General features: G+C 44.3%; 1 protein-coding gene across 1 annotated transcript in view; it reads right to left on the bottom strand.

Moving 5' to 3' along the window:
- Positions 1-24,413, bottom strand: part of TLN2 (talin 2) — a 180,832-nt gene that overhangs the window by 133,623 nt on the left and 22,796 nt on the right. The window contains exons 9-16 of the mRNA XM_073303618.2: positions 23,886-24,041; positions 22,315-22,416; positions 14,268-14,344; positions 6,924-7,104; positions 4,490-4,603; positions 3,450-3,558; positions 2,552-2,760; positions 1,090-1,188 (exon numbers count right to left, since the gene is read on the bottom strand). Coding sequence (XP_073159719.2) covers positions 1,090-1,188; positions 2,552-2,760; positions 3,450-3,558; positions 4,490-4,603; positions 6,924-7,104; positions 14,268-14,344; positions 22,315-22,416; positions 23,886-24,041 — 1,047 coding nt within the window. The remainder of the gene's footprint in view (positions 1-1,089; positions 1,189-2,551; positions 2,761-3,449; positions 3,559-4,489; positions 4,604-6,923; positions 7,105-14,267; positions 14,345-22,314; positions 22,417-23,885; positions 24,042-24,413) is intronic.

The following is a 24,413-nucleotide window of genomic DNA, read 5'->3' on the forward strand; positions in this document are numbered from 1 at the left end:
TAGCGTCAATATTTTGGATTCCTTAAAATTAAACTAGGATATTCCGATTTTAAGAAGACTCAAAGCATCTACAAAGGGGAAGTTATGGTAGATTCCCAGTGAAACATTGCTATGTATTATCCAGAAATGTTCTTTGTTACACATGGCCTGCTTACAGGGTTGAAATGCTTTGTGCAAACAGGTTAGTAAGCTGAGTGAATCAATCACCTTTTGGGAAGGGGCAGAACTACACACTTCGGATTTGTGATAGCCAAATGCAAGATATGGGAGTACAATTTAGAGCTGTAATCTCAGAGTAGACATGTGGGACTAATCACTGTAAGAACATGTGACGTTAGTTACTAGATATGCACACTCAAAACCTGAGTTGATCTCACTGGGTAATTGGTGATCTACAGCCATATGTTTTACCTAAGGTCAAGTTGAAGATTTCAGATCTCAAAATGATAACTAACGGGTATCTGACACTGCATATTCAATAAACAGTATGCACTGTATAGAAAAGCAAAAGAAAATGGCACTGCAACCTTAATTTATAAACAGGTGCAAACAGTGTGTCTGGGGGCTATCCATTTGCTAGTACAGTTTTCTTTTACACTATAAAATAATGGCTCAAGCTGTAACTCCTCAGAGGCCCCAGCTCCAGAAGATATTTTCTTCTTGAAGACAAATGCATTTGGTTGTTTGAAGCTGTATAAGTGGTTTAATGCTTGTATTGCTATTATTCAAATATACAACCTCATTTAAAATTCTGCTTCCAATGTGCTTCAATTATTTTTGATACAACAGAGCCAGACTGAGACCCTCCAAAATAACCATAATGCTAATTGATAATATTCATCTTCTTAAGCTGGATGAAAGAAGAAAGTGTTGAGAGAAATAAAACAAAACTAAATTTTTAAACCTATTAAAGATTTGTACCAGTTCAAATTTTAGACAAAATTAGAGACATCTTTTCACCTAATCAAAGTGAAATACAAAAGACTTGCATACAGACGTAGGATAACACTACTGTGAACCTTACATGCAGCAGCAAGCTCCACCGTGGAATTGCATGATTCTGGCAGTGAGCAACTCATATGATCTTACCTGAAATCTTTCATCAGTTTCATTCTCTCCTATCTGTCTCAGGAGCTCCCCACTGGCTTGCCCAATGCTTCCAGCTGCAGTTAAAACTGTTTGGCGAGGCTACAAAACAGGTTAATGAAAAGCATAAACGTTTTTCTTTAACTTCATAATTCTCTCAAGACACCTTTGTTAGCCCCATTACCGTATACAGGGTAACGCCACTGAACTCTCTACTCAAGATACCTCTTAGAATATTCTTACTTTTCCGTATTCCTATTTAATTTATCCTGCAGCATCTTAATGACACGTCTCCATATGTTGCTGAGTGTGAGAAGAAATCTGATCAGCTTTAATACACATCATAGCAGCTGAAGGAAAGGTATGTGTTGGACAGCTTTTATTGCAACCTGCTTGGAAGTGGTCACAGATTTCTGGTTTTGCCTTAAAACTGCAAAGATCCAGGGCAAACGGATAGCAGCCATAAACTCAGGCCAGAGTGTCTGCAATATTAAATTCTGTCTTGCTCAGTACAATTTCCCATTTCCGTAAATTTTGATGGAGACTGTCGTTTCATTCACCTGTTACCTGTTGCTACATGCGACCCTGATATTAAAGACAAAAAAAAATCAGGTACCAGCCCCACTTACTTCCCTAGTAACTTGTAATTGAGTTTTCACAGCATTTAGAGAAAAAAAATGGTAACACTTTTTTCAACATTTCCAATAAAAATACAGAATGGAATATTACTGTGTATTCAGATTGCCTCAATTTGAAAAGTAAAAAATCAAAACCCCCACCAAAAAAAAAAATCCTCCCACAAATAAGGAATGAATCGAGGAGGTGGCAGCAGGCTTCTGTCAAATAAAGAATATACAGATAAAGATTTTTAGGGTTGAATCAATTTCCCCATCTCTGCTCCTAGAGCTCACAATACCAAGTTAGCCCCCCAACCACTCAAATATGTCCCTCATGACTGGCTAGCATCTTAATGGGGCTGTTTGCTGTTGGCACCGTGCCACAGTGCAGAATCAAAGCCAGCGCCTTGATTTTTCAATACTAGCCAGATAGCAGTGAGCCGTCAGTAGCCACCTGAAGACTTTGCAAACAACTTGTGAAAATTTACAATATAAGGGCATGACTGGATACAACAGTGTGGATACAATACAGTGAAACAGCTGGCTGATAAATGAAAGAGGAAATGGGTGAATATTAACCGGGAGGCTGTTCTAGGATCAAGGTACCGCACTTAAAGGCATGAAGTCAGAGGTATGTGGAGGACACAAAGAAAGCGGTCAGGAGAAGTGCTTGGGGATCATAGGGGAAACAGTGGCAGGAGAGGGTTGGGAAGACACAACCTGGGGCCTGGAAAGAGCCATTCTGGTTAATTGGATAAATGCTTTATACCCAAACACTTTAATTGAGAGTAATGCATTTCAGCGAAGGAGAGCCTGTGAAAGCTCACTGCTTGTGTCCGTATTCTCACCTCTCCTGAGGTGGGCTCCACCGCTTTCAGCAGGTCCGAAACAGCACCTGCCAGAGTCCGAGCAGCTTTCAGGAGATCCTCCCCACTTCCAACTTCATCGTCCATTAGGGCAGCAAGCAGTTTCACACCCTTGGACATCTCAGTCAGGTTAGAAGAGATGGTTGTAATTGCACATCCCACAGCCGTGTAATCCGTGTCAACTGGGTCACCTGTATAAGTGAAGGGAATGATAAGTGCAGAAGCAAGGAGTACAGCACAAGCTGGTTTCTGGTCAGATAATTAGAAGTAAAATTGAAGGGGATAAAGAAGACTTGGCTAGATAATTCAGACTTTTCCTGCCCATATATATAACATATGTACATTCTCATGGAATTTTTTCTCTTCATGACTGTCCAGGTAAGCAAAACAACCACAATTTCCATGATCTCTCCCATATTCACTATATGGAGGGACCCAAAGAAATGCAGTATTGAACACTAGTTGCCTTTACACATCTTATACCTAACTTGCAATTCAGAGAAAAACTGAAAAACGATGTAAGACACAGGACCAGACAGACCAGAGCAAGCCATTTGTCCACACAACCAAATATCCTGACTCTAGGAGTGGCCAATAAATGATACTTCAGAAAACCCATACAAAAATATTACTCTCAATTACATGAAGCCAGCAAAATATTAGGTTTTATCTTTATCAGGGAAGCATTAATAGATTCTGTGCAAACACTGGTTAAAAAAAAAAAAAAAAAGACAATAAGGTCTGTTTCAGTCATAAAGGCCATTTGTGTATTTGGAGGAAAGTATATTCCTGAATGTCTCCCGGGCAGCCTCCATCTTGTTGAAAAGAGGTTGGTACATACACAACAGCAGCCTGGCAAAGTCCAATCCCTGTAATTTACCTGCTGTGAGGTTAACAACAGAGGCAGTTCCTGCAGTGATAGCATCAACCTGAGAGTGAATTTCATGTTTTGATTCATCAACTTTGTTCTGAACCCATACCCTCGATGCCTAGAAAGAAACATCATCAGAGTATTAAGGACTGCAATGCCATGCTGCAAGTGAAATAAACTCAAGATAAAGTAATGAGTAAAGTTCTTTACAGGCCCTTGATTCTTTCAGAAGCCTTTTAAATGAAGCAGATGGCATCAGCTACGCTATTAGGCTGAAATAACTGTAAATTCTTCCTTACAGTAACTGCTAGATCATAGGTTGACAGCTCTGATTTCTGTGTGAATGCCATAAATATGGTGTCAAAATGGTGCACAGTGGAGGATCACAGAACATCATCTGGTTCATCATGGGGACTCACCAATCTTATTGGCTCTACTCCACCCCAAAATTGGATCCAAAGTGGTGTTCCAGAGCTGACAGGCTCCATATCCCATTAACAATTATAGCTAAGAAGCCACGTAAGAATATTTACACAGACAGGCTTGAGCCAAAAATTCCTAGAGCCAAAAATAGGTGAGGAAACTTGAGATGTATCTGACAGGATTACACCCATCCTTCTTTAGGGTCATGAGCTATCTGTATACAAGCTGTGCCTTCTTCAGTATCTTAGTTGGTTTTGCTTTACAGCCACTCCTTCAATTTCTCCCCTCAGGAGCTACTTACTACAACAGTCCAAGTGGCAGTTTCCCCCTGATTTACTGACTCAAGTTTTCCACAGTCACACACGTGTAGACCCATTAAAGTAAATGTGACTGCAAAGGTGTACAGGAAGGGACAACTGGGTCCACGGTGTATAGCCTCAGAAGGTTAATGTGAGTTAAACAGAACAAGATATTCTTACAGATTCCTTTAAGTAAACAAGGATTTTCATCTTATTTATAAAGCTGTTGAGATATCTATCTACACCCAGGGACAATGAATAAGCTCTGAAATAAATAACTCAAGCTGTTTAGCTGAATCCTTATAGGGATCACATGAATTAACTCACCATATCTTGTCCTAGAGGTGGTAGGTTATCAACTTCATTGAGGTCGGACTGTGCCTGCTGAACAGCGTGCATACTCGTATTAATAGTCCCCATCAAGGCCTGCTGTGCTGAGGTCTGTGAAATAGACAAGGAAAATTAGTGTCTGCCAAGCTGCAAATCATGATTTAGGTGGATCTGAAATGTTTTGTGCTATACACTAAGTAAATGAGATTAAATCATTAGACTTGTGTAAATGGTGAATTTTATTTTGATTGTTCTGTTTCTAGCCACAGTCTCCTCCTAGGTCATACAGAAAGAACGCTTGTGTGGGTCTGAATGGTATGGGTTTGCCAGAGATCTTGAATGGGCAGGTTGGTTTCTAAGCATCACACTAGCGCTCTAGATAGGACAGTAAAAAATGCAACTGATACACATCACTGTTAATGTTAACAGGTCCAATTGCCAGATCCAAGACAGCACTTATTAACTAGCTCCCTATCTCCTCACTGCCTTTGATTCCCTTCTTTACTTAATACATACAGTTTCATGGTCCCTTAGTGGGTAACCCATGGCAGCTCAGAAATTTCCAGCATTAATGGACCATGTTAGGAGCACCTGGCTCCCAGATGCACATCTTCGGGCCCAAACCTGGAAGAGGAACCCTGAGAAAAGATGGGAAAGTAAGCGACAGCCAAATCCAGGCAGCCTCCCAAGGTACTTGTCTGACCTATTTCAAACTTGTACAACTTTGAGAAACTTGATCAGCTCCCATGCAGGAGATGAAAACCAGATGAACTTTAAGCAGGAGGAAGCTTTTCAGTACAGTAACTCTTTGCTATTAATTGAGAACACGAACTCCCCCCAAACTGCAACAGTGTCACGGGAGCTGCAAAATCCTAGAAACTTCACATCGGAAGACAAAGTTTTTGCTGATAGGACTGACCTGTCTACAGTGCACCTGGTTTCTGGAACAATTTATGTGCTTTCCACATTGTACATAAAACTATTATTAGAAAAGGCATTCATGCTCCATGCCACATTTTGACAGAGCAACTCAGGGACTTCTCTACTTTCAGACAGAGGGGATAGTTTTTGCCATTACTGTGTTAATTTCCATAAATCTTTCATAAACAGAGCTAAGGGGAAGCAAATATTAGAACACAAAGGGCAGAGAAGAAACTTACAAGCAAACATAAAAACTGGAGCATGCTGACCAGTAACATTTGAGCCAACAGGGGTAATACAGGTTTAACCAGGGGTGCGTCCTCATTGATTTCCATTGCTATGGTTTTAGTCTGAGTCTGAATTTATCTTCCTAGTCCCGCCAGGACTGGCAGAAACAGCTGAATATCATGTTTTAAGATTTTTATTATCTAACAATGCAAAATGATCACTCAGACATTTCTCTGATTCAGTCTCAAGGCTGTTTAAAATATTTTACTATTCTCAGTTATACGTATTGTAAAAAAAACGGATTTTTCACAATCAGCATGTCCACTATTCATGTAAAAAAGTACCACTGTCTTCTTGTCATGAGTTCTATGAATGTGAACATGAGTTTTGAATTTACTTCAAGGATAGCATCATCAGTTTCCTGGAATTTGATACTCCATTAGCTTCATCAGGAGTCATTCTAAAATCAAACTGACATCTACGTGATATGGCTGCTGCAGAGCTGAAGGCTTTGAAGTGGTGTGGGATGAGTATGTATTGTTATATGCATTACCTACTGATGAGTAAATTAATATTCTTCTGAATTATGCTACTATGATATTACGAAAAACTGCCCAATATTTAGGGTATCTAGAGCATATGTATAGGCCTTCGTTAATAGAGTCTTTAAAATTAAACAAATGGTCTTAGTCAATATACATTTAAAAAGTGGTAGACACAAAGGGTAACTTTTACAGTTACACTTGTACAGAGAAATTAAAATTATATTAAAATGACTGTTTAATAAAGTGAGCTTAATATTCAAGTCCAGTGGCAGCACACTAAAAAATCAACAGTATATACTCGGACCTAGCAACAGACTTCATAGGAATACACAAAGCAGAAAGCGATGCCTAGATAAATGATTTTTTCAGAACACTGTAAACAGATACATATTGTATTTTTCATACAATACCGCTTGCCCTTATCAACAATATTTAGCCTTTCTACCCTCTTTCCCAGCCCATGTCAAACATGTTTATAACTACTTTAAGAAAAGTTTTAAGACAAAGAGGGGGGAGTAAAAAGGTGGACTATGACTATGTTACTTTGGGTGTTTCAAGGAAATTGAAAGTGTGCAGTTTAACGGGAGAGTCAGCCAAACAGTGCAGTAAAACAACACAGACAGCTCACAGCCCTTATCTAATAACAGGGTGTGCACACATACTTATTTCAGACCACTCACAGCACAGGCTACACGGGCTGGTTTCCAAGGACATTATAAAACAAACAGGTTGCTCACCAGGGGAGGCATGTGGCCTCTGTGCATTTGCCCAATCATGACTTGTTGCTGGGGGGAAGGCATGCTGCCAATATTGAAAGTCTCTGGGCCACTGGAGCCTGAACGCATCACAGCAGGCAATGCCACTGAGCCATGTTCTACCTTCCCGGTTCGGTTGAACTGCTGCTGCAAGATGGTAGATCTGAAAAGGGAATGCACATTAGAACATGACAGCAAACAGCGAGCAGTTAACAGCAGAGTTTCTGTGGGAGTTTGGCCTGAGAGAAGAATGGTGATTTTGTGTTCTGTTCAGAACAGAGCAAAAAATCACTACCGGAGTGATTTGTTCTAGGTATGTGGCTTGATTCAGTGCTTGCTGATATCCCTTAACAAGGGGCTGGTGCTGACATAGTTTGGCTAGGTTAAAAAGCTAGTCCCTAGTGAACACTGGAGCAGCAAACAGCTAGCAGCAGCCTCCGTGGGAGGGAGCTACGGGGAGGGTCCTCCAATTTCTTTTTTTCCCCCTAGGAATAGGGTCTAAGAAAATAAAGCAATGATGGCTACTGAGACAGCATGAGAAGCGACCCGAGGAGGAGAGGAGAGAAAGAAGATGGTGGGATGCAGAAGCTGCTGATGCGCATAATCTTTGAGGGGGTATCCAATGGAAACAACTCACGGAAGCTACCAGATCGCATGCCCTGATTCTCATGGGTGACTTTAATTTTCCTGATATCTGCTGGGAGAGCAATACAGCGGTGCATAGACAATCCAGGAAGTTTTTGGAAAGCGTAGGGGACAATTTCCTGGTCAAGTGCTAGAGGAGCCAACTAGGCGGGGCGCTTTTCTTGACTTGCTGCTCACAAACCGGGTAGAATTAGTGGGGGAAGCAAAAGTGGATGGGAATCTGGGAGGCAGTGACCATGAATTGGTTGAATTCAGGATCCTGATGCAGGGAAGAAAGGTAAGCAGCAGGATACGGACCCTGGACTTCAGGAAAGCAGACTTCGACTCCCTCAGGGAACGGATGGCCAGGATCCCCTGGGGGACTAACTTGAAGGGGAAAGGAGTCCAGGAGAGCTGGCTGTATTTCAAGGAATCCCTGTTGAGGTTACAGGGACAAACCATCCCAATGAGTCGAAAGAATAGTAAATATGGCCGGCGACCAGCTTGGCTTAATGGTGAAATCCTAGCGGATCTTAAACATAAAAAAGAAGCTTACAAGAAGTGGAAGGTTGGACATATGACCAGGGAAGAGTATAAAAATATTGCTCGGGCATGTAGGAATGAAATTAGGAGGGCCAAATCGCACCTGGAGCTGCAGCTAGCGAGAGATGTCAAGAGTAACAAGAAGGGTTTTTTCAGGTATGTTGGCAACAAGAAGAAAGCCAAGGAAAGTGTGGGCCCCTTACTGAATGAGGGAGGCAACCTAGTGACAGAGGATGTGGAAAAAGCTAATGTACTCAATGCTTTTTTTGCCTCTGTTTTCACTAACAAGGTCAGCTCCCAGACTGCTGCGCTGGGCATCACAAAATGGGGAAGAGATGGCCAGCCCTCTGTGGAGATAGAGGTGGTTAGGGACTATTTAGAAAAGCTGGACGTGCACAAGTCCATGGGGCCGGACGAGTTGCATCCGAGAGTGCTGAAGGAATTGGCGGCTGTGATTGCAGAGCCATTGGCCATTATCTTTGAAACCTCGTGGCGAACCGGGGAAGTCCCGGATGACTGGAAAAAGGCTAATGTAGTGCCAATCTTTAAAAAAGGGAAGGAGGAGGATCCTGGGAACTACAGGCCAGTCAGCCTCACCTCAGTCCCTGGAAAAATCATGGAGCAGGTCCTCAAAGAATCAATCCTGAAGCACTTGCATGAGAGGAAAGTGATCAGGAACAGCCAGCATGGATTCACATTCACATACAGGTATTGTAGGGTATATATTGTTTAAGAGAGAGAAAAAGAAAGGTAAAGTTGGGGATAGCATAGATAATTGAAACAGTAAATTGTAAAGAAATATGAAGTGATATTATGGACAACACAGCATTTCTTTGGGTCAAAACCACTTTGGGGAAGGATTGTAAAAGAGGTTCTGCTGAGGTAGTGTTAAGTGTTATAGACTCCCAGGGTCAGACTAGGATATGGATAGTGATCTCTAATATTATTACAGAGATAAATACTTTTGGGAGTTGGGTCATAATGTGAGGCTAACTTTCCAGATACAGATTGGAGAATAAATGCTACTTCTACTGCTAGGGCCCAGTTATTTTCAGTTGGTTCTTCGTCAAATCATCATTGAACCAACAAGAAGTGATCTGAATAAGTGGTGTTTTATCCACGAAAGCTTATGCCCAAATAAATCTGTTCGTCTTTAAGGTGCCATCGGACTCCTTGTTTTTGTGGATACAGACTAACACGGGTGCGCCCTGATACTTAACATGAGGTGATGTAATTTTAGATTTTGTTTTAGTAAGTAGTGAGGACATCACAAAAAAGCTGGTCATAAGAAATAACCTTGGATTGAATGATCACAAGTTGATTCTGTTTACATTAAATGAAAGGACAATCCAAATCAGGTAATTAACCATGGCTTTTGATTTCTAAAGGACAGACTTTGTGATATTAGGGAATTAGTTACCATTTTTACTCGTTCATAAGCTGAATATTTTTGGTAAAAAAGTGATGCATCAAAGAGCGGGGGTCGGCTTATAAACGGGTCTACACCAAAATTTGACTATTTAAAACTCTATGGAATCATTGAATTGAGTATCAAATACACTGTTGTCTTGTTTACCTGGAGCGTCTGCAGGCATGGAGCCCCTCAGCTCCCTGTGGCTGCGGTTCACTGTTCCCAGACAATGGGAGCTGCGCGCCACTTCCTGCCGCACCCATTGGCTGGGAATGGCAAACCCACGGCCACTGGGAGTTCAGGGGCTCCATGCCTGTGAACGCTCCAGGTGAACAAAACATCCAGGCCCGCTAGTGGCTTACCCTAATGGGCCAGGAGCCAAAGTTTGCCAACCCTTGAAATATAGGGTTGGCTGATGAAAGGGTCATACAGTTTTTGCTATTTTTACCTATCCATCTTTTGAGGGGGGGGAGGGGGTGCGGGTCAGCTTATAAAGGAACGGGCCAATGAACAAGTATATATGGTAAATAAGTCAGCTGGACTGAAGAGCTCAAGGACTTACATGGAGAGATGACTTGGAAATTCTTCAAATCAACTATACAAAACCTATCTGAAATTCACATCCCAAGAAAGGGAAAAAACTTGTAGAGAAAAGCTCCAGACCCAGCTGGAAGAATAACCACCTCACAAAGGTTTTTAGGAGTAAGCAGAGAGTTTATTGGGCAGCGGTGGGCAACCTGGGCTGCACGCTGTCCACCAGGGTAATCCGCTGGTGGGCCGCGAAACAGTTTGTTTACATTGACAGTCCGCAGGCACGGCTGCCCTCAGCTCCCATTGGACGGGACAGGCGAACCGCGGCCACTCGGAGCTGCAGGCAGCCTCTGGACAGTTAATGTAAACAAAATGTTTCTCAGCCCGCCAGCAGATTACCCTGACGGGACACGTGTGGCCCAGGGGCCACAGGTTGCCCACCACTGCTATAAGGAATGGAAAAAAGGGTTAATTAGCAAAGAAAGCTACATCATGAAAGTTAGAAAATATAGGAGTAAAGGGAGAACTGCTAAAAGTCAAGCTGAAATAGCTCTTGCCAAGGAAATTAAAATAAAGATTTTTTTAGTTATATAAATAACAAATGGAAGAAGTGTTGTGATCAGTGCAATCTATATGAGGGTTGAAGGACCAATCGATCAAGGTGACAAATAACAAGAGAATAAGGAAGAATGAGGTTGGGCTGCTATGCAGTGGAGATTATCTTTAATCTCAGTATGGCCCAAAAATTAAATGAATACTTTGCTTCAGTTTTCAAAACAATGATAATATGAAACATGTGCATAAAGGCAGTACAATAACTTATTTTTAGATAAGGGAAGTGCAGAAGATCTAATATACTTGGACTTCAGTAAAGCACTGGACATAGTACCCCATGGGAAATTATTAGTTATATTAGGGACGATATGGATCAGTGCTAGCATGTAAGGTGGGTAAGGAATTGGCTAAAGAGAAGGCAATGCATTGTGCTGAAAGGTGAATGATCAAACTGTAGAGTGGTAACTTCTGTGGTTCCTCAAGGATCAGTCTTGGGACAAATCTTATTCAATATTTTTATTAATGACCTTTGCACAAAAAGTAGGAGTGTGCTAATGAAATGGGCTCATGATACCAAGTTGGGAGGCATCATCTATATAGAGGAGGATCGGAATATTATACAGGAAGATTTGGATGACCCGAAGACTAGAGCAACAGAAACAGGGGAAAATTCAACAGTATAAAGGGTAAGGTAATGCTCCTAGGTCTAAGAAGAAGAATTTTTGCTTCAAGCTGGAGGCTCATCAATTGGCACGACAGAGGAGGAGAGAGACCTGTGTGTGTGGATCAGTCACAGGATGACCACTAGCCACCAATGTGATGCGGTTGTGAAAGAGACAAATGTGCTCTTACGATGTATTATGCAACGCATTTCCAGTACAGGGAGAAAAGTACCAATGCAGTTATACAAGGCACTGGTAAGACCTCATCTGGAATATTGTGTACAATTCTGGTCACCCATGTTCAAGAAAGATGAATTTAAACTGGAACAGGTGCAGAGAAGAGATACTAGGATGATCAGGGAATGAGGGCCTCTTGGAAATTGGAAGAGCTGGGCCTGCTTAGTCTCGCAAAAAGAAGGCTGAGAATGGACGTGAATACTCTCTGTAAACATATTGGGGGTAAATACCAGGAAGGGTGAAGAGCTATGTAAGCAAAAGGAGAAAGTTGGCACAAGAACAAATGGATATTAACTGGCCATAAACAAATTCAACCTGGAAATTAGAAGAATGTTTCTAACCATCAGAAATGTGAGGTTCTGGAACAGCCTCTCAATAGGAGTTGTGGGTCAAACAACTGAATTAGCTGGACAAACTTATGAGCGCAGTTGTATGATGGGGTTGCTTGTGACTTCCGATATGTCTTATGTTCCTAAAACTCATGCTTCAGGGTTTCAGCTGTCACCGGCATGAGGTCAAGAAAGCATATCCCCCTCAATGTATTTTGGATGGGTTACGCCCCGCCCCTCCATTTCCTACCTCTGATGCACCAGAGATGGCCATAGCTCGAGACGGTACAGAGGCCAGGGCTCTTAGGTGGCACCGAGGATTCTCTCTCTTAGGTGTTAATCTGGCTGGTTCTTGTTCACGTGCTCAGGATTTAACTAATATCCATAAGTAAGGCTGGGAAGGAATTTTCCCTAGCTCAGATTAGTAGTGACCTTGGCGGGGGGGGTTGGGGGTTGGGTTTGCCTCTCTCTGCAGTGGGTGAGTGGAGTCACTTACTGGGATTATCTGGGTGTATCTCGTGTAATAATTTTCCTGCCACTGCAGAGACCTTGAGCACTGATGCCCCTTGGTCCCGCCTATTCTCTGCCTGTGGGCACGTGATAGTCTAATATCCCATGGGTCTCATTTACTTTGGTCTCATTTCCATTGTTGGGTTTAGCGTGTGGGGTTGATGGTCAGTGATATACACAAGGCCAGATGAGATGATTCAGTGGTCCCTTCTGGCCTTAAATTCTGTGACTTCATGAGCTCCTGTAAACTAATTCCTGGCTGCATTCTTCCCTTTCAGTTTCTAAGCAAGGGTGTTTAAATTGGGTGAACTGCTTAAATTCTAGTCAATGTATTCTTTCATCCAACCATTTTAGAAAGTATTTGTATTACCAAAGACATAGTCATACAGCAGAACCCCATTGTGCCAGGTGCTTAAAGTATAAGTTTGCTACATCTTCAGTGTCTGACAAACAAGTTATCAGTAATGCTACTACCTGAACAGGCGGTGAAGGAAGAATGGAATGTGTGACCTGGCTGTATTTATTGTTATGACCTCACCTCATCTCACAAAGGACAAAAGCGGAGACTGGGGGCTGTGTCACTGAAAGAAGGATCTCACAGTTTTGCTTCAACTATGCCAAAGTAGGACTAACAACTATACATTTCTGGAGATACATTTTCCAAGCACTCCTTAGAGTTGGAATAAAATGTGTACCCCTTCTTCCAAACTGTATGTATTTACATTCTGCCCCGATAGTAATTTAGCAGTCTATCAAATAATGGGATAAGACCAAGACTACAATACGTTATCATTAACTATGGGCATGATCACTTTGCCAGATGTTACTGCTCATATTAAGTATAGTCTAAGCTCCAACAGTTGGAGGCATTGGCATAATTTTTGATTTAAAGAGCAACGACGTGCTTGGAAAAAAATTGGTGTAATTTCAGTTACAGATGAACATTGTCCATGCATATCCATTTGTTACAAGTTTTGAGCTTCTAAATACAGCATTGACATGGATAGGATACATTCTGGAAGCCATTTGGAACAGGAAGTGTAAAAAGGAAGCACGTAAAAACATGTGCACTATGCGAAAGCTAAAAATTCACGTAAGGCCACATAAAAGATCTCACCAATTCATTTCCTGTAAGCCACGTGTGTAACATAAATCACAGTCAGACCTTCACACATTGCACAGACACTACCCTCCTGTCCCTTGGAGTGCAAAGAAGAGGCTTAAGTTAGGCCTCAGTATGGCTCAAAGTATAACTGTTTCTGTTAATTAACAGTAAAGAGCCAACTGAATATTCCTTTTCAAGTGAACATACAGCGCCAGGACCCTGCACTTGACTCTTTTCAGTCACCCAGTATAATCCACTCTCCCCACACAATGAAATCCCAGACCCCACTTAATTTGTGTTGCACTGTGAGCCAAAGCCCCCCACCTTGTCTTTAGCAGCATCTGAAAGATTAATTATTTTTTTCCATATTACATAAAACTCTGCTAATGACAGTTACAGAACAACACTGCATGCAAACCCTAATTAAAGCCATCCATTTAGCAAATGTAAGCTATCAAAAGCAAGTAAATATTCACAAACCGAACACACAACCTTCCACTAATTCAATTTTTATAACTCTGCATACAGATTGCTACTCAGTTAGTCTCAGTTCCGTAGTTTATGGTTCAAATCACCACAACTGTGCATACTTCACACCAAATAATAGTCTTTGGACAAAACAGCAGACTTCACAACAAAAGCTTAACTCTGCAGAAGGGGAATGAGACAGAGCTGTTTTCTGTTAAATTACCCTGCAGTTAAGTAATTTTCGAAGGACAGAAATATTTTAAACCATATTTGGGATTAAAGAAAACTACCCACTGCTTACTAAATCTTTCACTCTTACGGAAAGCCATTTTTCCCATGGCACAAACTCACTTCTTAGGCGACACAGATTCTTCCAACATTGTTGATTCCTCATCACCTTCAAGCCCAAATCTATCTTTACTTTGTTTCTGAAAAAAAAGCAAACATAAATACTTATATGGCATTTCTATTTCATTTCATTTCTTGAACTCATCTACCTTTATTTTGTCACTAGTTTACACATATTGTGTCAAGTCATCTGCATGCTCTCTCTCTCGCACTCTCTCTAGTGCTGCACCATGATGTTTTGGTACTCATATGTGAGCGGGCACTCTTCGATAGGTTACACCTCCACGTCCTGGATGCAACAGAGAGGAGAAAGATCACAGGGAACTTCAGCATCCAGAGCACTTGGATAGGGCAAAACAATCTGGGTGCCAGCACTGGTGGACTTAAGGTGCATAAGGGGAGAAGACGAACATGGATAGTAGTACTAGCAGGTCTTGTTTCTGAATAAGACGAAGCACTTGCCCCTCCCAGAAATCAGCACCACTTGCTATATAGTATGTTTCATAGAGGCTTAATACCACCAAGCTCAGATGGACAGTGGTGCCTCCTACCAACTCCCTCCATGCAGCAGTAAATGGGAAGCCTCAACAATACAGATAGCTCACAGGAATTGGTGCATACAACTCTGCTACAAGGTATCTTGTATCCAAAAAGCGCCCATATGTGAACCAATATATGATTAATGCACACAAATGACTGCCACAAGAAAAGTAACATCACAAGTGTTACATGGTGCCAGATTCATTTCTTTATGGTTATTTTCTAGAAACTTAGTTTCAGAAATGTTCATTTCTGATGTAAATTATTTACAATAACGTAAGGGAGGTAAATGTGCACAGTGGAGTTAAATTAGGGTGTGAATTGAGATATTCCTCATAAGCAAGTGACCACAGAGAGGCGTGATACGTTGTGGAAGAAATGCTGTGTCAGAAATAGATTGCTATAACATTCTTAGCCTTGTAACAGTCATTATACTGAGGCAAAGAAAAGAGATAGCTATGTCTCTGGAGGTAGTTTAATGGGAACCCTGTTTCATTTCAGTTTGAGTTTAGGTGTGGGCTGAAACAGGCCATTCATTTTTAGAGCCAAGACTCTTTGAAACTGCAACGTTCTTACTTTGCTATTAGTGTAAGGGACAGGGGGAAAAAAATAGGAGCACCTCAAGTTGCTGGGTTTCCAATCATCTACCATTGACAAGTTGCAGGGACAAAATTTCTTTTCAGGCCCTCACTGTGACATCAGACTCAGGGATATGCTATAACAAGGGGAAGTTGTGGAAGAAAATCTACAGCAAAATAGGTCATTAAAGATGCCCTGACTATTGACATTACAAGATTTCTATATGACTGTAGGTGAGGAACAGATGTGGCAGAGAGAGAACTCAGGCTTGACAACTGAAAACTGCATGTTTCTCATTCAAGTCATGATACAGAATGGGAGTTAGTTTGCTAACCTATTCCCATTTCACTCATTTAAAAACTGGTTGTGTGAGCAGATTTTAAAGACGAAATCAAAGGATTGGTTTGGGAGTGGAAATCTACACATCTGTACACTCTCCGTATATACAGAGAACTGCCCTAGCTTGGAATTCTACTTGTAAAACTTAGAGCAGTTCGAAAAGACAGTTACCTCTTTCCGTAAGTGGTGTTCTTCGAAGTGTGTTGCTCATGTCCATTCAACTTAGGTGTGTGCGTTCGCTACATGTACCAGTGCCAGAAGTTTTTCCCTCAGCAGTATCTGTAGGGGACCGCTCCAGCACCCCCTGGAGTGGCGCACACATGCCGCAGTATATAGGGCGCCATTGGCCCCCTCTACCCTCAGTTCTTTCTTGCCAGAAACTCCGACAGTGGGGAAGGAGGGCAGGTCGTCAAATGGACATGAGCAACACATCTCGAAGAACACGTTATGGAAAAAGGTAACTGTTTTTTCTTCTTCGAGTGATTGCTCGTGTTCATTCAACTTAGGTGACTCCAAGCAGTACCCGTGGAGGCGGGTAAGGAGTTCATGGACCTGTAGATTGCAACACAGCTCTACTGAACCCAGCATCACACTTGGCCTGCAGCGTGATCGCATAGTGGGCCGTGAACGTGTGTATTGAGGACCATGTTGCGGCTTTACAGATATCCTGGATCGGAACTTGTGCCAGGAAGGCCTCTGAAGATGCCTGCGCTTTAGTGGAGTGGGCTCTGACGATCGGTGGCGATGGAGCAACCACCAGCTAGTAACAAGTCCTTATGCAAGAGGTAATCCAGTTAGAAATTCTCTGCGTGGACACTGGGAGGACCTTCATCCTATCAGCTGTAGAGATGAAAAGCTGAGTCAACCTAAAGAAAGGCTTTGTCCAATCTAGGTAGAAAGTCAGGGCCCTTCTTACAGCCAAAGGATGGAGGCACCTCTCTTCACTAGTCTCATGGGATTTCGGGCAGAAGACCGAAGGAAGATGTCCTGGCACATGTGGAAAGTAGACACCACCCTGAGAAGGAAGGCCGGCTGGGGCTGGAGCTGTACCCTGTCCTTACAGAAGAGCGTGTATGGCGATTCTGAGGCCAGGGCACGCAGCTCAGAAACTTGCCTTGTTGATGTCACTGCCACCAGGAAAGCTACCTTCCGTGATAGGTAAGATAGGGAGTACGAGGTCAAAGGCTCAAAGGGTGGGCCCGTGAGCCTGGACAGAACCAAGCTGAGATCCCACTGAGGATCTGGGGACTGAACTTGAGGAAAAAGTCTCTCAAGACCTTTGAGGAACCTGACCTTCATGTCATAGGAGAACACTGTCTGCCCCTGGACGGGCAGATGAAAGGCAGAAATGGCCGCCTGATGCACCTTGATAGAGGAGTGTGCCAGGCACTGGTTTCTCAAATGAAGCAGGTAGTCTAAGATTGACTGCACCGAAGTATGCGAAGGGGAGATGCCCCATTCAGCCGCCCAGTAGGAAAACCTCATCAACTCTGCCAGGTAGGTCTGTCTAGTCGAGGGTATTCTACTCCCCAGGAGGACCTGCTAGACCCCCTCCAAACAGGTCCGTTCTTCAGGGTTCAGCCATGCAGCATCCATGCCGTGAGATGGAGAGACGTGAGGTTTGGGTGCAAGAGGCGACCATGGCCCTGTGACAGCAGGTCTAGTTGGTCTGGCAGGGACCACAGGGATACTGCTGCCAAGCTCGAGTGCCTCTTGGCATAGGGCCAAGGATTAAGCTCTTCCATCTGTTGATATGGAGCATCGAGGCTATGTTGTCTGTCAAGACTCTGACCATTCTGCGCGACAGGTGGGGAAGGAAGATCACGCACGCCCGGAGCTCTTTGACGTTTATGTGTAACGTCATCTCTTCCAGAGACCATGTACTCTGGGTCTGGAGATCACTGAGGTGCACCCCCCAACTGAGATCTGAGGTGTCCAAGACCAACTCGACTGAGTGGGGAGTGCTGTCGAAGGGGACTCCTTCCAGGATATTCCCATGGTCGGACCACCATCGGAGCGAGGTGAGTATTGTTGTGGGAATGGTGACAACCTTTTCCAGGTGGTCCCTGGACTCGGAGTAGACCATCACCAGCCATTGCTGCAGGGGTTGCATCCGGAGCCTGGCATGGTGCATAACATACGTGCACACTGCCATGTGACCTAGGAGGCGCAGGCAAACCCTGGCTGTGGTCATGGGAAATGCAGAGACTTCTGCGATGAGGTCCATCAATGCCCTGAACCACTCCAGCAGCAGGAACACCCTGGCGGAGGTTGAGTCGAGCACCGCTCTGATGAACTCTATCCTCTGTACCGGAACTAACATGGATTTTCTGTTGTTCACCAACAGGCCGAGGCAACTGCATGTGGCCAGCAGCACCGCGACGTCAACCTTGGACCCGAAGTTGCCCTTGACAAGCCAGTCATCGAGGTACAGGTAAATCTGGATACCTTGACATCTGAGGTAAGCCGCCACCACAGATGTGCACTTGGTAAATACCCATGGTGCTGTCACTAGGCCAAAGAGAAGGACCATGAACTAATAGTGGTCGGGACCTACCGTGAACCGGAGGAAGCATCTGTGCCCCTCAAAGATGGTGATGTGGAAGTACGCATCTTTCAGATTGAGGGCAGTGTACTAGTCTCCCAGATCCAGGGAAGGGATGGAGGAGGCCAGGGAGACCATGTGGAACTTCAGTTTCATTAAGTAGTGGTTCAAGCCTCGCAGGTCTAGTATGGGCCACAGACCGCCGGTGGCCTTGGGGATTAAAAAATATCAGGAATAGAACCTCTTACTCCACAGGAACTACCTCCACCACACCCAGCTGCAGTAGACCCTCTACCTCTTGTGCGAGAAGACTCTCGTGATAAGGGTCCATGAAGAGGGATAAGAAGGGTAGAAAGTAACTGAAGGGTGTAACCCTGCACCACTGTATTTAGGACCCATCAGTCCAATGTTATCGATGCCCATGCAGGGAGGAAGGAAGAAAGGCAGTTGGCAAACAGAGGGGAGGAAGGATCCAGGAAACAGTCTGGTAGGTCGCCCTCGGGCATACCCCCAAAACGGGCGCTTGCCCATCTGCTTACCATGGGTCGACCCCGACTGGGATGTATATGGGGATTGGTGGCCAGGCTGCCTCTTGTAGCCTCTGGATTTTTGTATGGGGAGGCTCCTGGCAAGGGCAGTTCCCCTGGCTCTGAGACTTAAATCGCTTGCAGGAAGGGCTGGGGACATACATGCCGTGTTTGTAGGGTCGAGCGGGAATCTTTTAGGCCATGGAGTTTATTGTCCATCTGTTCTGCGAACAGGGCATGCTCGTCGAAAGGGAGGTCTTGTATTGACTGCTGAGCCGCCGGGGAAAGACCAGAGAGGAGTAGCCAAGAAGCCCTATGCAACGAAATGGCCGATGCCATGATATGGGCAGTGGTGTCCGTTGCTGCCTGGAGAGTTGCTCTGGCTGCAGTCAAGCCCTCATCCAGGATCGCCTGGAACTCCCTCCTCAAGGCCTCAGGAAGGGTGCTCTTGAACTTGGTCATGGCCTGCCACATATTAAAATCATAGCGGCCTAGCAGGACCTGATGGTTGGCCACCTGCAATTGTACAATGAATAAACTTTACACCCGAACAAGTCTAGTCTCCTTGAGTCTTTATTCTTACGGGTAGCCCCAGTTGACCCTGTCTCTCCCTGTGGTTGATCGACTCTACCACTATGGAATTGGGAGTATGGTGGGTATAAAGATACTCGTGACCCTTGGATGCCACAAAGTACTTGCACTCCGCCCCCTTGGAGATAGGAGGTGAGGAGGGGGTTTGCCAGAGGGCATTTGTAATTTTTGTGACCCCCCTCATATAGGGGCAAAGCTACCCTGGCCGGGGCTTTGGGACAGAGAACATCAAAGAGAATCTGTGGGCTCCTCTAACTCCTCTGCCTGGAAGCCCAGATTGGCGGCAACCCTCTTTAACAGTTCCTGATGCGCCTTCGCATCATCCTGAAGAACTGGTGGAGGGGGCCCCACTATAGCCTCGTCTGGCGATGACGAGGAAGAAGCCGGTACCAATGGGTCCTCTGCAACCAGAGGTGGTCCAGTAGCTTGCTCACCCACTTCCTCCTGTGCTTGCAGGGTGCCTGCATCCGAGGCCTCTTTAACTGGAGGGGGGCTGTAGCCGCTCTCTCCAAAGGTCCAAATACTGAGCAGGCTGCCTGGGAGGGCTGAATGAACCCCCATGGGTACCACTGTGCTGGCCATGGAGTTTGAGGCCATGGGGCTGGCTGTGGTGCCATCGATGTAATCTGCACCGTAGGTATTGGAGCTTGTCCCACAGCTAGGGAACTTCACTCTGAACCCGAGCTAGAGCCTGAGCAGTTGCTCCCCTGCGACCAAGGCAGGGCTGAGTGGTGGCTCTGTCCCGATCAGTACTGGTCGCTCCTGGAGTTGGATCTGGCGGGCCTTGACTGGCTATCTACGCCTTGATGAGTGGGACTCGGAACCAGAGTGGGTTTGGTGTCGTGAAAACGTAGCCGCAGGTGGTGACACTGCCTTGGGGGAATCAGTGATGGTCTGGAGAACAGTACCATCGGTCCCTCAACCTGTCCCTGCAGCGGTACCGGTACCGTGGAGATTCCTGGTACCGACTCCAAAACTCTTGCCAGGGGGTGCGTGCATCCAGAGATCTGCGCCCAGTGACCAGCGAGCCGTGCCTCAAGCCTCTCTGCCCTTGTCCAAGGTCTGGAGACTGGATGAGGCTGCAAAACTTCTGCCTATCATGGTCAGAAGCGTTTCAGCTGCGAGAGGGCGACCACTAGCGGGATGTCCCCCATGACGGGGACTGGTGCCGTAGAGGTGAAGACTGTGGTGGTCCAAACACATGTTTACCCCGTGGCAGGAAACGGAGTGGGCAGCACTGGAAGGGACAAAATGTCTTGCGCAGCTTGCAGGGCCTCCGGCATGGACAGCACCCGGAACTGATGAGGACCTCTGCCGCTATCCGGGGTAGCTGATGGGGAGCAGGCTCGGCTACACTGCTCGACCTGACCTGTGGCCCGAGACCCCAAAGGGGGTGAAGAGGTGCCCAAGACAGGGCTTTGGTCCACCCCAGACTTGTCCTTTGTGGGAAGCTGGAGACTTTCCTCTCCCAGTCTTGCTGGGCTTCTTGGCTGGAGCTATGGAAGGGGACTGATGCCGGATCACAGACGGTACTGGCAGGGTGCTGCACTCCGAGGTCACGGTGCTCGGTGCCAAATCAGAGCACTGCTCCGGCACTGGGGTAAGGATAGACTCCATGACGAGTGCTCTCAAGTGTATGTCACACTCCTCCTTCATCCTGGGCTTGAAGGACTTGCAGATTCTTCACTTATTACTGATATGTTCTTTGCCGAAGCACCGTAAACAACAGTTATGTGGATTGCTAATGGGCATGGGCCTTTTACAACGATAACAGGGCTTAAAGCCTGGGGACTGGGGCATGCCCCATCCTGAGGCGAAGTCCCATTTGGGACCTACTAAGTCTCAAACTAACAAATACGGAAACTAAAACCAGAGGGAAACTATATACAATCATATACAAGAGGTAAATGAGTTTGAACGAACAAGAAGCAACAGTGCTAGCTGAAGCAGCAACAGTTCCATGCACCATCACTGGTGGCAAGAAGGAACTGAGGGTGAAGGGGGCTGTGGCATATGCACCCCACTCCAGGGGGCGCCAGAGCCAGTCTCCTACGGATACTGCTGAGGGAAAGACCTCTGGCACCAGTGCATATGGCAAGCACACATACTTAAGTTGAATGGACATGAGCAATCACTCGAAGAAGAATGCAAGTTTCTACTTAAACTAAAATTTGAACATATTTAGTGCTCATTAAATTTGGAACTGATGATGCTGGATGCTGGCTTGCGCCAGTCTTAGAAAAAGAGTTGTGACGAATACTGGCAATCCACCCCAGCCCCAAATTGAAACACCCCTGATATTCTAGGCCTGGAGTTCCCCTAAACAAAAATCCTCAATCCTCCTGAAATTTCCAATTGTCTGTCATTTCTCTGGCATGAACATATATTTATAATGGATTATGTTGTAGTTTGGTCTAATCCTAATAAAATTTGTCAACAGCAAGCACACAGTAAAGTATTTAAAATGCCACAGGTTTCCCACAGAAAGTGCTTAGAACACAACTAGTAATCATGTGGCATTTGTTGGCAAATGTTAACTTTGGTAACTACTATAATTATATAGTTTATTCTCTACAGTTAAGGAGAAAGCTTTAGGCCATTATTCTCTTGATATAGAGAATATGACATGTAGCTGCTTTCCAGAAGAGTATCCATTTAAATGCCAGGCATGCTGAGTTAAGTCTTGTAACCCATTCCCTCAATACGGCTAATAGTTTCAGTATTACTTCCATAAACACTTCTTTATAGTAATTAAACGGAACTATTTTCTAGGAGTTCTTGCTACAAGCGAGTCACAGCAAAGAAAAATTATACCTAGTTAGCGTCACAAAAGAAAGTGAACTACTGCTATCAGGTAACCTATCTTTTGTGAGCGAGACATTGCATTTACTAATTTTACTGTACTTTTATTGACATCCTAAAGTTTTACCTTCTTCAATATGATATCAATGTAACCTGCAATTAGCTGAGAAATCTGTTCTCCTTCAGTGGTTTGTACTGAGTAGTAACTTTCTTGATATTCACCAAAATCCTGAGGAAAAAAAGGTACAACAAGCAGTTCACCCTTGGGAACGAATTTAAATAAATAAACATCAGCTGTATTCAGATGACCAAAATCAGAGATATAAGGAAATACATTTCTAACTTTCTTTTGCTTTTAATCTAACAAGCTCATATTTACCACATAAGGATCAGGGTCTACACCAAAGCCAAAACCAAATGAAAGCAGCTGAAATTTCCCTTTACCTTTGATGCCTTATTATAGCTAATGGCTGGAACAGCAGATAAAACCATTCCAAGGCTCCACAAAATACTATGTGAGGGAAAAAAGGCTCTTTCGATTGGATCCATTTCATACATTTATTGATTTTAAGGCCAGAATGGATCATTAAATCACACACTCTGACCTCCTACGTGTAACACAGGCCACAGAATTTCACCCTATACTTGCACTATACCTATTAACTTGTATGTGACTAAACCTTTTCTTCCAGAAAGGCATCCAGTCTTGATCTGAAGACTTCAAGAGACAGAAAATCTACCACATTCCTTGGCAGTTTGGTCCAATGGTTTCTTACCCTTACTTAAAAATGTGTGTCTTATTTCTAATTTAATCTTGTCTGAATCAACTTCCAGCCATTGGGTCTCAATACGTCTTTCTCCACTAGACCAGTGGTTATCAAACAGGGTCTGGGGTCCCCTGGGGGGAGGTGTGGGGTGCGTGAGCAGGTTTCAAGGGGTCCACCAAGCAGGGCCATGCGGTGGGGCTTCGGCTTTCTGCCTGGGGCACAGAGCAGAAAGTCAAAGCCACACTGCATGGGGCTGAAGCTCGAGGCTCTGTGCCCCGCCAACTGGGGTGGAAGCTGAAGCCTGAGCAATGTATCTTCATGGGGCCCCTTGTGACATGGGGCCCCAAGCAATTGCCCTGCTTGCTACCCCCTAATGGCAGCCCTGGCTTTTATATTCAGAAAACCAGTTGTTGTGGCACAGGCGGGCTGGAGAGTTTTTAATAGCATGTCGGGGGAATCAGAAAGAAAAAGGTTAAGAATCCCTGCACTAACTGAAGAGCGCCAGCATCTTCTCTCCAGGAAGGTACTTACACACCATTATCAAGTTATTTCTCAATCATCTTTTTGATAAGCTAAACAAATTGAGCTCTTTAAGTCTCTCACTGTAAGGCATTTTCTTCAGTCCTATTTAGTTTCACAGCCTGTCTGTCACTTTATACTGCACTCTGAAAACCTTGATTATTCACAACCAAAATTAGCAGATGTCAGGCAGATAGATGGCTCTTTAAAACAGTGCTTTGGATAATCAGGGTCGGGTTATGTACATGAGACAGTTTGTTGGCCATAAGAAAATTGGCCCAGTTGTTTCTTCAGGACTAAATTAAACTAAACTAAACCCAATAGGGCCAATCAATTTAGTGCATCAGTCCACGCTCCTTTCCCCATGACAGACACAACCCTCCCTCTGTGTAACAACATACAGAAAGAGTACCAGAGTGAAACTTTTTGGAGAGGCAGCCCAGCGCTTCACAGTTGTCAGTGGCCATTCCTGCAACACCTCCTTGGTCTTTTCATCCACACGCATCACTGAGTCTTTGGTGATGCCTAGCAAACGAGGAACCAGCTTGTTTTTGCCCTTCATTTTTTCCTGTAGCGGAAGTATCAAGGATTAGTTTTCATTTACCAACTGGCCTATGTCAGAGGGGAAAGGAGAAGTAGAGTGGGAATGACCGTGACTGGTTACACTTACATAAAGTAAAAACTAGATGCACTGCAGAGAACAATTCACAGGCCCAAACTTAGTTTCTCTGGACATGGCAAGTGCACAGAATAATTTAATGTTGACACACTGCTAGAAGTGTTTTTTCATTCATTTTCAAAACACTGTGTTGTATTCAAAGCCTCAATCGTTCAGTCTTTTTTTCATCTTACCTAGAACATGGTTAAATTAAATGTACAGAGGGACTCAGTCCAGAGTTATCCTCTTAAAGGCACACGACTCTGAACACACACCAGAATT

The sequence above is a fragment of the Lepidochelys kempii genome, chromosome 10 (assembly GCF_965140285.1).
Source record: "Lepidochelys kempii isolate rLepKem1 chromosome 10, rLepKem1.hap1, whole genome shotgun sequence".
Classification (NCBI taxonomy): domain Eukaryota; kingdom Metazoa; phylum Chordata; order Testudines; family Cheloniidae; genus Lepidochelys; species Lepidochelys kempii.